The 18135-nt window shown below is 25.6% G+C and overlaps 7 protein-coding genes across 8 annotated transcripts in view; 3 read left to right on the top strand and 4 right to left on the bottom strand.

Annotated features, from left to right (window-relative positions):
* Positions 1 to 5146, bottom strand: part of LOC129613929 (probable cyclin-dependent serine/threonine-protein kinase DDB_G0292550) — a 41141-nt gene extending 35995 nt beyond the window's left edge. Inside the window, exon 1 of the mRNA XM_055528272.1 lies at positions 4197 to 5146. Within this exon, the coding sequence (XP_055384247.1) occupies positions 4197 to 4242 (46 nt within the window). The 5' untranslated portion in view covers positions 4243 to 5146. The remainder of the gene's footprint in view (positions 1 to 4196) is intronic.
* A 664-nt stretch (positions 5147 to 5810) lies between these two features.
* On the top strand, positions 5811 to 9754 carry LOC129613948 (uncharacterized). The gene is made up of 6 exons (XM_055528298.1): positions 5811 to 6235; positions 6295 to 8126; positions 8201 to 8363; positions 8452 to 8863; positions 8921 to 9530; positions 9749 to 9754. The coding sequence occupies exons 1-6, from the start codon at positions 5914 to 5916 to the stop codon at positions 9752 to 9754; spliced, it is 3345 nt and encodes a 1114-aa protein (XP_055384273.1). The 5' UTR covers positions 5811 to 5913.
* Positions 9755 to 9863: 109 nt separating this feature from the next.
* On the bottom strand, positions 9864 to 10761 carry LOC129613994 (39S ribosomal protein L21, mitochondrial). The gene is made up of 2 exons (XM_055528359.1): positions 10624 to 10761; positions 9864 to 10567 (listed from the first exon to the last, which is right to left on the bottom strand). The coding sequence occupies exons 1-2, from the start codon at positions 10682 to 10684 to the stop codon at positions 10023 to 10025; spliced, it is 606 nt and encodes a 201-aa protein (XP_055384334.1). The 5' UTR covers positions 10685 to 10761; the 3' UTR covers positions 9864 to 10022.
* Positions 10762 to 11178: 417 nt separating this feature from the next.
* On the top strand, positions 11179 to 13241 carry LOC129613957 (tRNA (guanine(26)-N(2))-dimethyltransferase). The gene is made up of 3 exons (XM_055528306.1): positions 11179 to 11627; positions 11682 to 12072; positions 12227 to 13241. The coding sequence occupies exons 1-3, from the start codon at positions 11289 to 11291 to the stop codon at positions 13096 to 13098; spliced, it is 1602 nt and encodes a 533-aa protein (XP_055384281.1). The 5' UTR covers positions 11179 to 11288; the 3' UTR covers positions 13099 to 13241.
* LOC129613958 (E3 ubiquitin-protein ligase E3D) lies at positions 13150 to 14687 on the bottom strand. Its single transcript, XM_055528307.1, has one exon. The coding sequence runs from the start codon at positions 14437 to 14439 to the stop codon at positions 13291 to 13293; it is 1149 nt and encodes a 382-aa protein (XP_055384282.1). The 5' UTR covers positions 14440 to 14687; the 3' UTR covers positions 13150 to 13290.
* Positions 14688 to 15160: 473 nt separating this feature from the next.
* LOC129613966 (zinc finger protein OZF-like) lies at positions 15161 to 16611 on the top strand. Its single transcript, XM_055528318.1, has 2 exons — positions 15161 to 15771; positions 15825 to 16611. Exons 1-2 carry the CDS (start codon positions 15224 to 15226, stop codon positions 16597 to 16599), a joined length of 1323 nt encoding a protein of 440 aa, XP_055384293.1. The 5' UTR covers positions 15161 to 15223; the 3' UTR covers positions 16600 to 16611.
* On the bottom strand, positions 16611 to 18082 carry LOC129613967 (protein ARV1). Of its 2 annotated transcripts, none has more exons than XM_055528319.1 (2): positions 18008 to 18082; positions 16611 to 17945 (listed from the first exon to the last, which is right to left on the bottom strand). In XM_055528319.1, the coding sequence occupies exon 2, from the start codon at positions 17843 to 17845 to the stop codon at positions 17135 to 17137; it is 711 nt and encodes a 236-aa protein (XP_055384294.1). In that variant the 5' UTR covers positions 17846 to 17945; positions 18008 to 18082; the 3' UTR covers positions 16611 to 17134. The 2 variants fall into 2 exon arrangements, with proteins under 2 accessions (XP_055384294.1, XP_055384295.1); XM_055528320.1 differs by having other exon boundaries at positions 18020 to 18067.
* Positions 18083 to 18135: the final 53 nt, after the last annotated feature.

Raw genomic sequence — 18135 nt, 5'->3', positions numbered from 1 at the left:
ATATAAATTTGCAGTGCTTTTAAATTAAAAAGGAAGTAAGTAGTAGATTTAAATAAAAAAGGGCAAATTTTTTTATTCTTTCTTTTCTTTGAATAAAATATTATTCTAATTTTCAGACTAAAAATAAAAATATATTATTCCGAAAATGAAAGACAGTCTTTCTAGTTTCTTGATATGATCAAAATTAAAATGTGTTAAATAAACGTTTATCGTAAATCTTGCGTCCGGAACAAAAATATTAAACAAAATGCAGAAGAAAAGCAATAATGTTGAAACAATGTAAAATCCATGAAATGCACTATTTTTTTAGTCTTACGATATTTAAAAATTAGACAATAAATACTAATAAAATTGAACCTTTAAATCCTAATCTTGCAAGTGTATTGAAAGAAACCCGATTAAAGCTTAATTTTTTTGAAATTATTTTAGAATTACATTAAAATAAATTCTTGAGAATGATTTTTAAGAAATTTTTTTTCCAGAATTTCCACATCAATTTCATTTAACTCAATGTAAAAAATTTATAACGTCCCTTGTGATTTCTATACACACTGCAGAAGTTATAAAAAATCTTCGAATAATTAAGAAAACAAAAAAAAATTGGTTTATTAAAATTTTTGTCATAAAAATAGTTAAATGCACTTTAATGACTACCTACTTCTTATTATTTTTGTTTTTAAATCTTTTATACAAAATAAATTTTTCTCAATTATTAAAATTATTAAAATTTCATTAAAATTCCATTAAAATAGATTAAAAAATTGCCGATACAAAAAAATATGTAATAAAAAACCATGATCTACCCATACAAAATATTTTACAGCCACGTTATTATTGTAAATTTATTTCTGGTGATGTTGGTACACAATATGTATACATACATACATATGTACATCATAATAAATATATTCATTAAAATATACATACATATATACAAAATCTATGTTGAACATTTATTTATACATTTTATTTTTCTATTTATTAAATTAAATACATAACTAAGAAATTTTTAAATAAGCGAAATTTATAGCGAAACCAAGCATACAATAAGAAAAAAAAATTAAACATACGATAGAGGCGCACACCACCGCGCACTATTGCACAAACAACAGAAAATTTAAAAGAAATTTTCAACTTTTCTTTTGATTATCTGTTAGCGTTTTTTTTCTTAATTTATATTTTCTTTCTCCTCAAAATATTTATAAGGTTTTAAAATAATTATTACTTTAATTAAATGGTTATGATTTTAACCAGTTTTTATTTTTTAAATTTTATTCAAAAAAAAAATGTAAAAACTAGTTTTCAAAATAGCCCTAAAGTAATCATAATATAATTTTAATAATATCTTATGACAAAAAAAAAGACATCCCCCAAAATTAATTTCAAATTTCCTATAATTTGTTTATTAAGAAAGCATTACATAAGAGTTTTCGTAGTAATGTTTGGGCTAAGTTGATTTTAGCTTAGTTGGCTTCTATTAATTGTTAAAAAAGAAAAATATTTGTAAAAATTTATTTTTTCAACATTACATTAAGAGTAATGTTGAAGAAATTCACCTCATAGAAGTAAATCACTCAATTAATTTTCACCTCATAGGAAACTTGAAAAATTTTAAAAACTCTAAGAATCCATAGGTTTAATACGCTTAATAAACACGCGGAAGGAGCAAGTTCCTTGGCATAAAGTTTTAAAAATTAATTAATTTAGTCAAGAAGTCAAGTGGCATTTGGAGGTTTTAACACAATACATTATATTATTTGAACGACATTCATTTATAGTTTTCCAGGGCCAAACACCGAAACAATAGAAAAAATTCTAACATTTTCAAGGGACTGGATTTGGTATATGAACTTTAATAGTGGCTATATCTTTTAGATTTAATTAATCTTAGATTTTCTAATTTTAATTAAACTTAGCATACAATCAATTACAATAATAATGAATTATATTCCTTCTGCATAAAATCTCTTCTTTAATTTCAAAAACTTAAGATTCCCGTTCCATTAACTATTCAACTCTTTTAATAATTTTATTGTCCATTCATCTTCTTTTCACTAAATTAATGTCACTAAGAACAAAAAATGTGTTTATGCAATAGATATTATAGTAAAATAAGTATTAAAATTTAAAAGTAAAACATGCTATTTTAAGTGAACCACCGCATTTTATGTAGTAAATAAAAAGAAATAAAAACTGTAGTAAATAATTTAGAAATTAGAAATCGTAAAATATTTAAAATTTCTTAGTCAGACAAAAAAAAATATAAGAATAGATCAAATGAAATAAAATTTACTATAGTTTTATAATATGAATCATAGCATCCGAGATGAAAAATATAAAACATTATGATTGGTTCTTGAATGTAGGATTCTTCAAAAAAAAAAATTATACAGCAAAGTAAGAATCATTTCAGACAGCAAACGTTTATGCGGAACAGGAGAAAAAGGAAATTATGTGGCTGTTTCTGTACCATCGCCATGGATTAATCATATTCTCAATGTAAACAAAAATACATGCTGGTACATAGGTATAGATCATGAATTTCAATGTTTTTTTAAATGTATATTTCTTTTTTGTTTCTAATTAATCACTAAATTATGCGTTATTATGTTAAAAAAATATTACAGAGTTTATTAATTTTTAAAATTGTTTTTTAAGTCTTTCATATTGTAGCACCACGTAAAAAAAATCTGTTTTTTTTTTATAAATAAAGTGTACTGAAAAGTACATTGCTTCTTCAATTCTTGGCAAAAATTCAAATTTTCAACAAAAAAAAAAAAAAAATTAAAGAATTTATTTAATTTTATGTATTAGTTTTTCGCATTACGTATGTAGGTACTTAGCAAAGAAAAAATTTCTTTTCAAAAGCCAAAAATCAAATTCAATTGCAATTTTTTTTTCAAAAAAAAATGGAAAACTGCAATAAATCTGCAACCAAAAGTTATTTATATTAGCGACAATATATAAGTTCATTAACTGATAAAACTGAGCCTAAAAGTTGAAATCTTTGAGAAATCTAGTAAACAAACGCTACTAACAAAATTAAATTTGTAAAACCAACAACTTTTTGTGAATTCCAATTTAAATGTTAAACATTAATTTTTTGAAATATGGATTTATACAGTGCGGAAGATACCTGAATTCAAGTTGAATGTTTTTGAAAGAAAACCCAAAATCCATTTGCTAATTTCATTCTGTAGTAGAAAATTCTATAGGGCAATTTAAATAAAGGAAAATATCGCCGTATATTAATCAAATAACCTACATTTAGGTAAATACACGTACAATATTTTATATAAAAATTTGCGAATAATTAAAACGTCTCTTGTGATAAGATTTTCTCGTAGAGTAGGTGGGTACGTACATTATATATATATACAAAAGTGCGTATGAACGTCACATGTGTTTTCTTTCATGTACAATATAATTATATACATAATAATATGTAAGTAGGTATAGGTACCTACACAATAGTATCTTGACAAAAATCCTTGTCTAAGCATCTTTCCGGAAATTATTCAATCAAAAAATTTTCCATAATATTGACATAAGATAGATACCTATCAATTGTTGCCCTTTATTGGAAACAACAGATACTCAATACTTATATACGTATGTACATATGTAAATATAATTCCAGTTAAGTATAGAGGTACATTTAGAATTTAATCAGAAATCTATCAACTTATAATTTTTATCTAAAAATTTTTAAATTTTTTTATTAAATTTTTGAAAAGCTTCACTAAACATAAGAAGGCTGGTAAGTGGGTGTGTAGGTTCTTACTATGTATTTACTTATCTATCTAGGTAGATATAACCAGAATAATTAATCAACAAATCATATGGTAAAGTCCACTATACCTAAAATTATTTCGTAATTTTCAAAGAAAATTTATAAGTTATGAAAAATATTATTTGACTCACATTCCTTCGCAACATTTCTAATTAAATTTTGCCATTATTTAATTCTATTAGAAAATAATTGTGATTGAACTAATTTTTCTAAGTTTGTTTTTGTTTATATTACAATGGTTGTTTTTATTTTTGTATAATGAAATTCTATTAAATTTTTATATGTAATATATGGTATTTAATATTAACTGGTTGCTTATTATGTGGGTAGGTAAGTAGGTATACCCATTATTTACAGTAATATCTTGTAATATAATGTATGTATGTAATTCAAAAATACTTACCAGAAATTATTTCAGCAGCTGTTTCTTCAATGATTCGCTCAACCATTTTGTTTTCTTTTTTTTTCTAGTTTGTTGCTCTACAAATATTGTACTTTAAAAATTTTTTGGCTTTTTTATTTTAAATGTCTTTCAAATTAGAAAACGAAATCCAATTGAAATTTAGAATTGTTGAGGTTTTGAAATTTATTAAAAAAAAAAAATATGTAAGCGGCTATAGCGTAAATTTGAGAAAGTGATAGTGTTGCAAATAATTAATATGCCATCTAATCGATCTTAATAACATTGAACAAGTTTTAAAAAAAGCAAAAAAAAAAACGAATGATGGCTAAACACGTAAGTATTGCACAAATTTATTTTTACGATAATATATCTATGTATATATTATGTAGTTAATTGTTGTGTGATTTTGTTGTTGGAAAGATTTTTTGATATTTATTCTTAAAATTTGAATTTCATAATTTATTGTAGTTGTTCTCTTAAAATATTGATATATACTTAAATATTTGAAGTATATATATTTTTTTCCCTTATAAAATGAATAAATGTGATTTCATTGGATGAAAAATTTATTATGTAGTTATTTTTTGTATATTGATTTCTTCAGAAAAGTGAATAGGACTCCTTTTTGAATTAATATTCTTTTCGAGACGTAAAGAAAATAATCCAGTCGCAATTTTTTAGTTTTGCTTCTATATTTCCATAAATAATAATTCCATTTAATTGTGCTTATTAAGTTTTGCTCTGTGAAAAGCTTCCAATTTCGAGAAAAACGCAAGTAAATAAGGCCAAAATTTACACTTTATACAATAAAAATAAAGAAAAAGTTGGATTCTTTTTTTATTATATTTTTAGTATATTAATTTTTCAGCTACCGCTCCATTACATTAAAGGAAAATTAAAACAAAATTAAACCAAACTTCTCACAACCCGAACGTCAACTGCGTACTGCAAAGAGCAAATACAGTCATCTTCAAATTTTATTTATATAAATGAATTGGTTGCCAAATGTCAAATATGTCAACTTGACGTTTCAAATATGATGGCAGCTCTGATATGATGTTTGTTATATTCCAGTCCACTCCAGTTAAAAATATGATAGTATTTTAATGATTTTCTATAAGGAGTCAATTTTAAAATAAATTATCAACTTTTTTTCTAAATGAGTTTTATTAAAAATACACTGAAAATCAGTTTTAAAAAGACGAATTTTAACGAATAACATCGTTTTGACCAGTTTTGGAGTATTTTGTAGTTGTTAGTAAATTTTATAATTATTAGTTAAATCGAACCGTATTTTGTATTGAATACTGTTATTTTTAGAAATAAAAACCAATTGATAAATTCTTCAAGATTTCGAAATTTTTTATTTATAGGAAATCCGTTATGAAGTAACATATATTGTAACTACTCTTAACTACACCCGTTTATGTTCCCAGGTGTAGTTTAGTGTTTTTGTGGTTCCAATATTATTTTATAAGTCAAAAGAACGTATCTACGTACCAATCATAAATAATAACTACCAACCTAGTAAAACCATATACAATATCTGACATATAAAATGACAGATTGATTTGTTTACTATTTTTTTATAATTAATGGGCAGATTACATTTATTAAATAAAAATATTGAGACGTACAGATTTACGAGTGAAACCATCTAAGATTCATTGTACGGAAACTCAATCAAACGAAATTATAAATTATTAAGAAAAATAAAATGGAAGACGCGATTCCTCCAGAAAACAATGTAATAAAGCCATTCAGTTGTGATGAAAATTTGATTATCGATCTCCAGAATACTTATTCTTCAATGAACAAGAGTTTAGATGATATTAATGAAATCAATAATTTAAAAGACATAATAGTAGGAATAATTCATAAAAGGGATTTACAACGAAATGAAATTGATTTAGCTTTCAAAATATATTATAGAACTTTACAAAAATTAAAAATACGCACAGATACAGAATTTTTTGAAAACTTAAATAAATGTTCATTTAACCATCAACCCTTTATTATCAACGCTATAATCATAACAAGTAAATTTATTAAAATATAATTATGTTTAATATATATATGCATAATAACTAATTTTTAGATTTTCAGAAGCATCTTGAAAAAGACAGTTTAATAGAAATATGCAACAAAATATTTTTGAGATGCGTATTAGAAAATTCGAAAAATTTGATTGTAATTTTAAAAGCTATGAATTTATTAAATAAAAGATATCCAGAATCTAAATTTAATATATCACTGGATAATGTATATTTTTGTCTTCAAAATAATACAAGTTTTCGGATACGAGATGAAATTTTACAACTTTTTGAACGTTATGTTCAGCGATCACCAGAAGAGGCATGTGAAATAGTTTTTATAGTTCTGAATTATATGCCATGGACAAACAAAAATAAATTTTATATATTATCAATCATTTTTAAAGTATATTCATATGAATTTGTAAAAACAAGGGTTGAATTTGAAAATGAAGAATTTTTTGAAGGCATTCGTCTAGCTTTAACTTTCAAGCACTTATTTTCTGCGGCACAATGTTTAATTAGAAGTTTAAATAATTTAAGTAATGAAATTTTCATAGAATTTATTTTAAAATTATTCGAAAATGCATCTGAAAAAGAGATGGTCAATTTGAATTCCCAGTGGTGGAAACATATTGAAAATCGTGAACAAATATATTTTAAATTAAATATGGACAATATTTTTCGAAATGTAACTCAATCATCAAGTGGTACCTATCGAAATATTTTAATTTGTTATTTATTTAGAAGTAATATTCTTAAGTCGGATGAAAACACATTCTACAAAATATTAATATATTTCATTGACCATTATGGAAAGTTCGACGAGAAGGCGCAATTATTTATTTACAAATTCATAACAGATACTTTATCCAATGTGAATTTAATGGAAAGATATGGATTATTTAATGACATAATGAATTTTTTTGTAGGATTTTTTAAAGTCAACATTTATACTTCTTTGCCAGATTTTCGGCAATCTATACTAGAAAAAGTACCTGATATAATTAATTTTGCTTCAAAGATCTTACATTGGGCTTCCGATACAGCTTCAGCGAAATCTGTGCAGCTTATAAATGAAATTGAAATATTTTTTCGTAACATTATAGAAATTTATGAATGTGGAATTTCATTATCAAACGAATACCAACCAATAATTTTTTCTTTGAAACTATTTAATCAAACACTAAAAACCATTTATTTAAAACCAGAAAGAATCAACGTTAAAAATTTAACAAATCAAAAGCTAATAGAATTTTTAAATGAAAAATCGATATTTGATTTTAAAAAAGTTCAAATTCAACTTCTGCAATTACTTGATAATGATTTAGTTCAATATGATGATGTTCAGGCTATTACTGTCAATATAATCAACTCAATCAATTTAATAAGCAGTGAATCGCCAGATTATGAAGCAATTTTGGAAAATTGTAAAATAAAATGCAAAAGCTTGGAATATAATAAATGTTGTAAGGCTTCAATAATTGCTTCACTTATAGTTGATAAAAACTTAGATGCTAACAATCGTTTATATGAATTTTGTATAAATAATTTGTCGAACTCTTTTAAAAACTTTGAACAAGATCCACTCCTCATGTGCAAAACTGTACATCACCTATTTGGTTTCATTAATTGTTTGAATATTTTATTTTCTACTGAGAAACAAAAATATTTGTTTGAAGATTATGAAAATGTAATTGAAATATGTTTTGATATAAATAAAATTATATTAAAATTATTGAAAATCGCTAACGAAAATATTGATGAAAATACTTCTGCTAGTTTTGAAATAATGGATGAAAGCTTAGACTTATTGCTTCAAAAATCAAAAATTAAGACAGATAATAGCATATTAGATCGTAAATTACTGTTATTGTCTTTTTGGACAACATTAAAGGTAACTTAAAAAATAAAGTAAATCAAAGTTAGTTTTATGTACAAATTTGTTTTTAATTTTCTTATTGAATGTAGGCTACCTGTGATATGGCTACCACTATAGGTATAAACTTATTTAACTTAGAGAAAGAAGACTGTTTAAAACTAGATTTGTTTGAAAAATGTTTGGACATTAATATTAACGTTTTATGTAAATGTCGACATAAGGGAGCTATTGAAGCTGCTGGTATTTCATTAGGTAAGTCTGTTTTTGAAAAAAATGGAAGCATCCTAAACATTTTTAAATAACTATATATGTATTTAAACAATTTCAAATAATTTTCAAGGTATTCTTGTAAAGCATACAACAAATTTAGTAAACAATAGATCCAAATTTTACAAAAAACTTTTTAAATGTTTTGATATGCTGTTCAGTAACGTTAGTAATAATAGTTTAACTCGAAGAGGAGCTGGCTTATCTATAATGCTTCATCATTTATTGAAAAATGATATGGACAAATCTAAGTTACTGTTTTATCATGGAATGAAAATTATTATGTCACATGTTCAAAAAAATGAAACACCAATTGAAGAAGCTGTATTGATATCAACTAATGGAGAAAATTTTGATGCTTTAATGTTGCATTATTTGTGCGTTTTAGTTAAAGATACAGAATTAAAGGATTACGTAGCCGAATTCTATGATGATATTATGATGGCTGCAATTAAAAGAATAGAGCATCGAGAATGGTGTGTCAGGTTAGATTTAAATGAAATTCTTTTTCTATATTGTTCTTATAAAGATTATGGTTTCAGAAATGCAGCATTACAATTATTTGGTGGTATAGTACCCAAAATGGTTGGTCAAAAGCAATCAAGTGATATTGAAACGCCACTTGTATTGTACTCAAGTGAAGTGACACTCAGAGAAATTTCAATTAAAGTACCAAAAACTTTGTTCTATATATTGAAGTATTGTTATAATATCTGTAATGATACAACATTTAGAAACCAAAAATCTTATAGCACTATAATACTTTTTTTAGAATTTCTTTCAAACATCGAATATTTGAAATTAAACTTTAGTAATAATAACACTCATACCGAGGAAATTTTATTGCAATATCGTGAGTTATTTTGGAAACTTTTAAGTCATAAATGCGAAAAAATTAGAAAATTATCTGCAACTTGTTTGGTTTCATTTCATGATCTTAATGATGAAATTATGAATTTAATTTTAAGTCTTATAAAAACATTTAATATTATTTCAGAACCTAATTTTGAACAAGGTTTATTATATGCTTTAATTAGCGGAATCAATAAGATAAAAAATGGAAAGTATTTAAATAAAAATTATGAAGAATCTTTTCTACTTTTCCGAACTTATTTCATAGACAATTTCAGGAGGAAAAAATTATCATATTATGTTAGAATAAAATTATTAGATTTACTAATTTTATTGGAATTCGATTTAAATTGTCACTTTGTTCATGATTGTTTATTAGACGATAAAGATATTTTTTCCAATCAAACTCAAAACGAATCAGAGCTTTTAAAAAGGCACAATTGTGATTTTGGTTATTTTTTATGGTATGAAAATGTACAAAAGATTTTGAGTAAAAATTAAAATTATGGTACTTGTAGAAATAGGTAAAATTATTTAAGCATGTAATTTTGAGTCCACAATAATAATTATGTATTTAAAAAAAAAAATTTTTTTTCTTAAATAGTTATGATTTAAAAAAATAATCTCTAAAAATTGCTATTAAATTGTTTATTATACAATTAACGCTCATTAACAATAATATAAAATATTAATGATTCGAAATGAAGTTCATTGAAATCTTCAAAAAAATTTTATGGATAACGCATTTAGATTAATAAAATATTAATTGAACAAAAAAAAAACTTGTGTTACTTAAAATAATTTCAAATCCATTTCGGCTTGACTTTTGCCATCAGTATTAAAATTAGGATTAATATTTATTGAATTAATTCTTATCATTGTGTGTGGCGACCTAAAGAAATTGATCCTTTGATATTGTTTTCTTCTTTTCTTTCGAAAATGTGTTTTTGTGTGACTTAAAGTTTTTTCAATGATTGTCGCTTGTACATCACATATACCTGGTTCCAAAATTGGTTGACCTATCAGTGTAAAATCATTTGCACCTACTAAAAGAACTTTATCGAGCCGAATCTTGTCACCATTTGTTGGAGGCCAGTATCCTTGTACAAGAATTATATCGCCATCTGTAATTTTGAATTGTTTCCCACATAGATGGACAACAGCAAACAATCTTGTATCCTGATTTTTTAACAAAACATCTTTAACATTATCAATTAAACCTTTGGGTTCTACCTTTGAGATGCTGCTTTCAGTCACAACTTTTTGGTTATATAGTTGTGTGTTACTAAAATTGGCTTTTGGTAAAAAACTGCTAACGCTGTTAATATTCTTTAACTCTAAAAAAAATCAGTATTTTAGTAAATAGGAAAAACAATAGCAATTTCAATCTTACTTTGTAAATTATTAAAAAAAAGACACTTATTTGATGTAAGCCTTGATAATAATTGAAACATATTAAATAGTTAAAAATAATTCAAAATACAAAACTCGTGAATAATTTCATTTGGACAATATTGTTGTTGAGTTATTGACAATTGACATTTGAGAAAGCTATCAAATACTCAATGTTTACATAATACAAATAACGAGAATGGCAACTCTTGCCATATAAGCTTGTTCAATGACATGTTTTGTGTTCCATATGTATTTGAAGCTATAAAATGTGGTCAAAAATGTATTTTTTCCATTTTATTTCATTCACCATTTACTTTCATTATAATAAATAAGATATATTTCCTTTTTTTTATAACTTGTACTATGCAAAATATATTTCCTAGTTTAAGTACAATAATATAATCTTGGTGTCTTTACATTCTTGCTGTTTTTATAACTTATAAGCTATGTTGCCGTTGTGTTTCATAAAAAACTGGATTGATTAGTGTAACGATATAATATATATCTCATACCGTAAAAAATTGAGGTTAATTCATTTTGTTTAAATCACCAATGTTGAATTTGTTTACAAATGCATTTTATCGAAAACCTTTTTCAGAAAGTTGCAAGACAAATTTAATAAAATATCGATTGTATAGCGTAAAAAATATAAATTTTTCAGAAATGGAGCTAGAAATTTCACAGAGTAATGAAAGACCAACGGTAATTGTAGAACAAAGTGCCCATGTGTTGAATGAAGTAAATGTTTTTTGCAATCCAGTTCAAGAATTCAACCGTGATATGAGTGTAGCAGTTTTAAATGTTTTTGTTAAGAAACTATGGGAGAAAACGCAAGCATGTGCCACAAATGATTCAGACAAGAATTTTGTTAGAGGAGTCAAATGTGAAAACGGTATTAGAATTTTAGAAGCGTTGAGCGCAACTGGTTTAAGGGGGATTCGTTATGCAAAGGAGGTGCCAAATATAAAAGAAATTATAGCTAACGATATAAGCAAAAGTGCTGTAAGAAAAAAGCAACTAATAATTATAAATGATTTTCGATGTATATTTTTTTAGGTTGCATCTATAACTAAAAACGTTTTTTATAATAAAGTTGAGCATTTAGTAAACCCTACACATTCAGATGCAATGACATTAATGTATTTAGCAGCTACAAAACCAGAGGAGAAGTTTGATGTTATTGACCTAGATCCATATGGATGTCCAACTCAATTTTTAGATGGTGCGATACAAAGTATCAATAATGGTGGATTACTTCTTGTAACTGCAACTGACATGGCAGTACTCGCTGGCTCTAGCCCTGACACATGTTTTGTTAAATATAGTGGCAGTATATCCTTGCGAAACAAAGCTTGTCATGAAATGGCTCTTAGAATTTTACTACGATCGATTGAAACTCATGCTAATCGTTATGGGAAATACATCCATCCACTTTTGAGTATTTCAGGTAAAGTACTAATCATTTTGTATTTTTTCTTCTAGCGATGGATCTCAGATTTATTTCCTTAAAACATTGATTTTTTTAAAGTTAAACTTTAGTATATTATATAATTTTCTTTTTTTGAACTTTACCTATATGAATTATCAAAATTTAATTTTAGCTGATTTTTATATTCGTGTATTTGTTCGTGTATTTACTGGACAACTTCAATGTAAACAGAGTATTTGTAAGCAAGCTATGATATATCAATGTACTGGATGTGAAACTTTTACGCTTCAACCTTTAGGAATTAGGAAACCAAATCCTAATGAACAAAATGCCCTTGCAACAAAGTTTGCGCTACCTACAGGACCTTCAATTAATAAAAATTGTGAACACTGCTCACATAAACATCATTTAGGCGGGCCTATATGGTCTGCTCCAATACATCATAAACGTTTTGTAGAAGATTTATTAGAAATGATTGCAACAGAGCCCTTATCAAACTTAGGAACACATAAAAGATTAACTGGCATGCTAAGCGTTATATGTGAAGAGTTACCTGATATTCCGTTATATTATTCAGTCGACAAAATGTGTTGCGTATTAAAAATGGAAATAGTACCGATGTTGAAATTTAGATCAGCTTTGCTTCATGCTGGATATCAAGTTTCTTATTCTCACGCTTACAAAAATTCTATTAAAACCAATGCACCACCAGCTGTTTTATGGGATATATTACGTTGTTGGAATAAAATTCATCCAGTGAAAGAAAAGAGGTTAGTAGAAGGAAGTCCTACAGCGAATATATTATCGAAAGAACCAGAAGTAGACTATAATTTAAATGATATTCATCCACTCGCCAACCCAGAAAGTAGGAAAAAGGCTTTAGCCCGATTCCCTGAAAATCCAACATCACACTGGGGTCCTGGAACACGTGCAACAGTAATGATTGGTCAAAATAAAATGCAAAAGAGCTATAAGAACCAAAATAAAAGAAGAAAAATGAACGAAGATGTCATGGATTGCTCCATAAAAGATAATGAAAACTAGTTATTTAATTAAATATATACATATAACGTTTATTTATATATGTAGATATTGTATATTTTAACTTTTTTTTTCATCAAAAAATAATAAGTATCATGAACAATATTTTCCTTTGTTTTTATGTATTTATATTGTGCAATTTAAAAGTAAAATATATTTTTTATTAATGTTACTTAATCAGTTTAAAGAAAAAAACTATAAATTTGCTACGAAACTCATTAAAAAATCATTTTGACTATTGCGAAATATTTCTGGAAATAATTCTGAATTGTTTGTTAAAATATTTACGAATTTACAAAATAAACTAAATGATATATCCAAACAATGGACATTGATATCGTTTAACCAAAATCGTAATAGAGCCTGATTTTCATTATTTTCTATTTTAAAAAATAATTTATAACTCTGACCTGGTATCATTCTGTTGATAAAATTTTCATCTTTCTTATAAATATTTAAATTTTTTTCAATAATGTTAAGCATTAAAAATTGTTTTTTATCAGCTAATTTTGCTAGTAATACAATTTTTGTAAATTGAAAATATTGATTTCTATTATTAAAATCAGATAACTCATAATCTTTTAAAATACTTTCTATGATTTGGTAACATATTTGTGAATCGTTTGTTATATTAAATAAAGTAGACGTAGTATTATTTGAACAATTTACTAACTTAATGCTATCATTCCATAATTTAACAGCTTTATAATTTAATATAATATCTCCTATTTGATATAAGCAGCGTTTGCAACGAACTTCATTAGCCTTTGTTTCTTTAATATTACAAAAATTCTTTAAATTTATTATAATAAAAAACAATCCGTAAAATAGATCATTTTGATTTGGAACCATTTTCTCATTTAATTGTACAACGTCAGGTCCATTATGACAAAAAAATTCATTAACATTTTGGTAGTTTGATGGAAAACTTAAAATACGTTCAAAGCTAGATACTGGATGTACTACATTTTCACAAGAATTACAAACTAATTTGTATTTGCAACCTGGCTCGATGAGTAATTTTAGATTCTTTTTTGCGGTTTTGTTTTGTTGAGTATCATCATTTTGGATCGATTTTGCTTCTTGAATATTCTTTAATGATATTCGAAAACTCAATTGACTATTGCTTATAATTAAATTACTTAAGGACTCAGCGTTCAATTCTATGTCATCCAATATTAAAGTAAATATAATTTCCACATCATTTTTTATTAATACACAATTTTTATCCAAAGATATTTTGAATGTTTTTTTTAGTGAGCTAATGTCTGCATCGAATTTTAAAAATATATTTGCACAGTATATATTTTCCCGTACTTCAACAAGTGCTGCCTGTAATATCATAATTTTTATTTCACTTTAGTTCCTTTGTTGTTTATGGCTTCAACTATTTCCAAACTTTAATATGTTAAAAACATTATTTCATACAAAATTGAGATTTAAGATTGCTCTAACAAAAGTCCGTTTTCTCTAATCAAAAACTCACATATTTTAAATGAGATAAAAATTTTGTACAGGTATTAAAAATATTAAAATAAAATTTAATTTTCCAAAAGTAATTTTTAAAAACAAAATCAAAGAGCCTTTCAACAAAAAACACAAACTGTCAATTAAGAAAAAAAATGACAATTTCCATAGTGAAAGCAGCACCACTGTTTTAAAAAAAAAGCTACAAATTTTCAAGCAAGCGCTGTAAAGTTGTGAGAAATTTCAAATTTTGACAAGATTTTTTGACATGAAAGAAAATTTTGGGAAATTCATTAATTCTCTTTAATTTCGGGCGTTTTCACTTAATTACAGCGTTTTTTATGCATTCATATTTCATAATATGTATTCCGAAAGTATAATGTATGTATATGTTTTTTTATTATATCTTGCTATAATTTTCTTGGAATAAACGAAAATAGCCTTCTTGTTTTTTTCTGTTCTCATTTCGAGCAAAAAATTCAGTTCATACTATTTTCACATGTTTTTACTTGACAACCCAGTAGTAAATTATTTTTCTATTTGTTTTTATTTCTAGATTTGACAGTTTTGTTATGTCAAATAAAAGAAAACATTAAAAAAGTAGTCGCAACAAAAGTTAAGAGTACAAACAAACAGTGGTAAATTAATTTTTATATCTCCCATGGATGAATTGAATTCATTTTTAAAGAAAGAGTTAAAATTAAAATGCGGAGAAATATATTTGAATAAAAAAGAAAGTAATAAAATAATTTTAACGTGCATTATTTGCGAACTGCAATTTGAATCTTTAGAACATTTTTCAACACATATTGTAAACGAGCACTTTACTTGTGATTTTGAGGCTCAATTTTCAAATTCATCAAATGATTCCGAAAATATAAACAATTTAAAATGCAAATGTTTTCTAAATGAAAGATCACGCGATAATAAAGTAAATAACTGTAGAGCGTTTTTGAAGACGGAATATGAAATTTCGGCCGAAGAAAAATTTATAGACAAACAAAATTTCGAATTGGACTTAAAAGAAGATTCGAATAAAACAAAAAAAGTTCGTTATAAAAAAGGATTCGGAAAAGTTTTGGAAAAAAGTCTAAAAAAGAGCTTTAAATGTCCAATATGCCCGGAATATTTTGAAATAGAAGATAAAATAGAACATATGAAAAAACATGAACATTTCAAAAGGTTTATTTGTGAATTATGCGGAAAAGGGTATATGCTTATTCTAATATAAACTGAACATATTTTATTTAATTAGATCTTAGGTTTCAGAAAAATTATGAATTGGTCCGACACATGAATACTCATGGTGGAGAAAGATCATTTAAATGTGAACTTTGTTCAGCTACATTTTATAGCAAAATAATTCTCACGCGCCATGAAATGACTCACCTTAACTATAAGCCATTTAAGTGCAACGTTTGCCAAGCATTATTCAAATTGAAAAGATCACTTCAATTACACGAAGCAAAACATAAATTTTCTATTTCAAAAGATGCAGGCTTCGAATGTGATGTTTGCCAAAAAAAATTCAGTTCAAACATAAATTTAACAGCACACCGCAGCAGACATAAAGCAGAAAAAAAGCAATTTGAATGCTCCAAATGCCCTAGAAGTTTCACTTTAAAATATGACTGCACTTCCCATGAGCGTTTAGAACATAAGGGGGAGTATAATTACAAATGTAGATTCTGTGATAAAACTTTTATTAAATGTTCAAAAAAAAATTATCACGAGGAATCACACACACGGGTGGGTCAACCATTCTCTTGTGATTTATGTCCAAATAAGTATGCAACGAAGCAAGGTCTTTACAAGCATAAGAAAAGAAATCACATTTCAAACAAACCTTCTCCGGATTTAAAGTGTCATAAGTGTGATAAAACATTTAAATTTCAAAATGAGTATTCTGAGCATTGTAGGAAACACGTTTTAGAAAAATACCAATTTGTTTGTTTTGATTGTGGGGCAAATTTTGTAAACGAAATAAATTTGAAAAATCATATGAATGTTGTTCACAGTACTTTAAATAAAATATAGTCAAATATGTATAGGTAATGTGTATTTTTAATTTCTATATTTAAAAAAAAAAAATTAATAAAAATTTGTATATTACTGGTTTCTCCAAATTTTGGTGTTAATATTAAAATAACAGTTTCACATAGTTTTTAGGACATACATACAATTTACACCATAGATATTTGTGTTCAGCTAATATTTCCATACAAATTATAGATGCAACCTCTGAATAAGTTAATTCTGAAACTCAGTGAAATACAGAAAAGTCGCAAAAACATAAATTTGTTGAAGCCAAACTCGTTTCTTAGAGCTGTTTTTTATTTACAAAACTTTTCAATTTTCTTTTTCTTATAAATAAATAATGCTTAACTTTACTTAAAAAAAATACTTAGTTGTTCATAATATGAAAAACTGAAATTATTCACTAATTTTCCGAACTTTACTTACAATAGACATTCATAATTTTCGTCAAAATTACATGGTCTTGTGTCCTATTATATGATTTTTCTTTTTTTTAAACAATCACCAAATTTGCAAAGTTTCTGCTGCATCGAGTTTAAAGAAAATTGAACAGTACCATAAAATATTTTTTTATGAAAAACGCCAAAACAACTACAGCGCTAGATTTATATAAGTTTAAATTTGTAATTGATGAGTAAACATTTGAACATGAAAATACATAATAAAATTTCACTACAAAATAATGAAAATTGGAATCTAACTCAGTGGTGTTATCCCTCCAAACTAAAATCGGCAGCAAAAATATTTTAGAAAAATTTCCCAAAATCACTGCTTTTATTAAGTAAGAAAGAAAATTGCTTTTTCTCTTGCTTGATGCACGTATAATTTTAGATAAACCTGCTAGAATTATGAACAAAACTACACTGTCGATCAAGTTTTCCAAACAACACATATAAAATCCTTTTTCTTGAAAAAAATCTTCTGGCACATTTAATTCTCCAACCTGAAGGGATTTCGTCGCAAATTTTTCCAGTTTTTGCCGCCAAAGGGCAAATGATTCTAGTAAAAGCAATATAAGATACAGCTTCCAATGCATTTTAAACTCCGCATTATAAATTATGTGTCGATATGCTTTATTAGATAGCAAAATTACATCCACTAGAGCAATCAAATGATGAAATTCTATATACTTATCAACGATCTCATGGCATTTATCACACTTTGCTAGTTTGGTGAGATTAGGATACTTTTGATATAAATGATGTACCGGATTTTTACAATTTATACAAGCATATTGTTGGCTCATTTTACTGAAATGTATCTTAACTTCAATCCAAATACCAATTTAATTGATCTCCATTACCAAATTATACTTTAACACATTTATATTATTGCGAAAAATGGTTCTAAAAAAAGAGAACTATGTTTAATTTGTAATTATTAATACATAAAAATAAATAATAGCTACAAGATTATGTACAATTCGAATTTGAAATATTCTCTGCAATAACAAATATGTATACTTAAATGCACAACATGTACATACATATTTGTGTTTACAAAGTAAACATATCAAATACATATTATATTCATTCT

This window comes from Condylostylus longicornis, unplaced genomic scaffold (assembly GCF_029603195.1).
Source record: "Condylostylus longicornis isolate FDR11 unplaced genomic scaffold, ASM2960319v2 ptg000098l, whole genome shotgun sequence".
Lineage (NCBI taxonomy): Eukaryota > Metazoa > Arthropoda > Insecta > Diptera > Dolichopodidae > Condylostylus > Condylostylus longicornis.
This window is presented reverse-complemented; position numbering and strand designations above follow the sequence as displayed.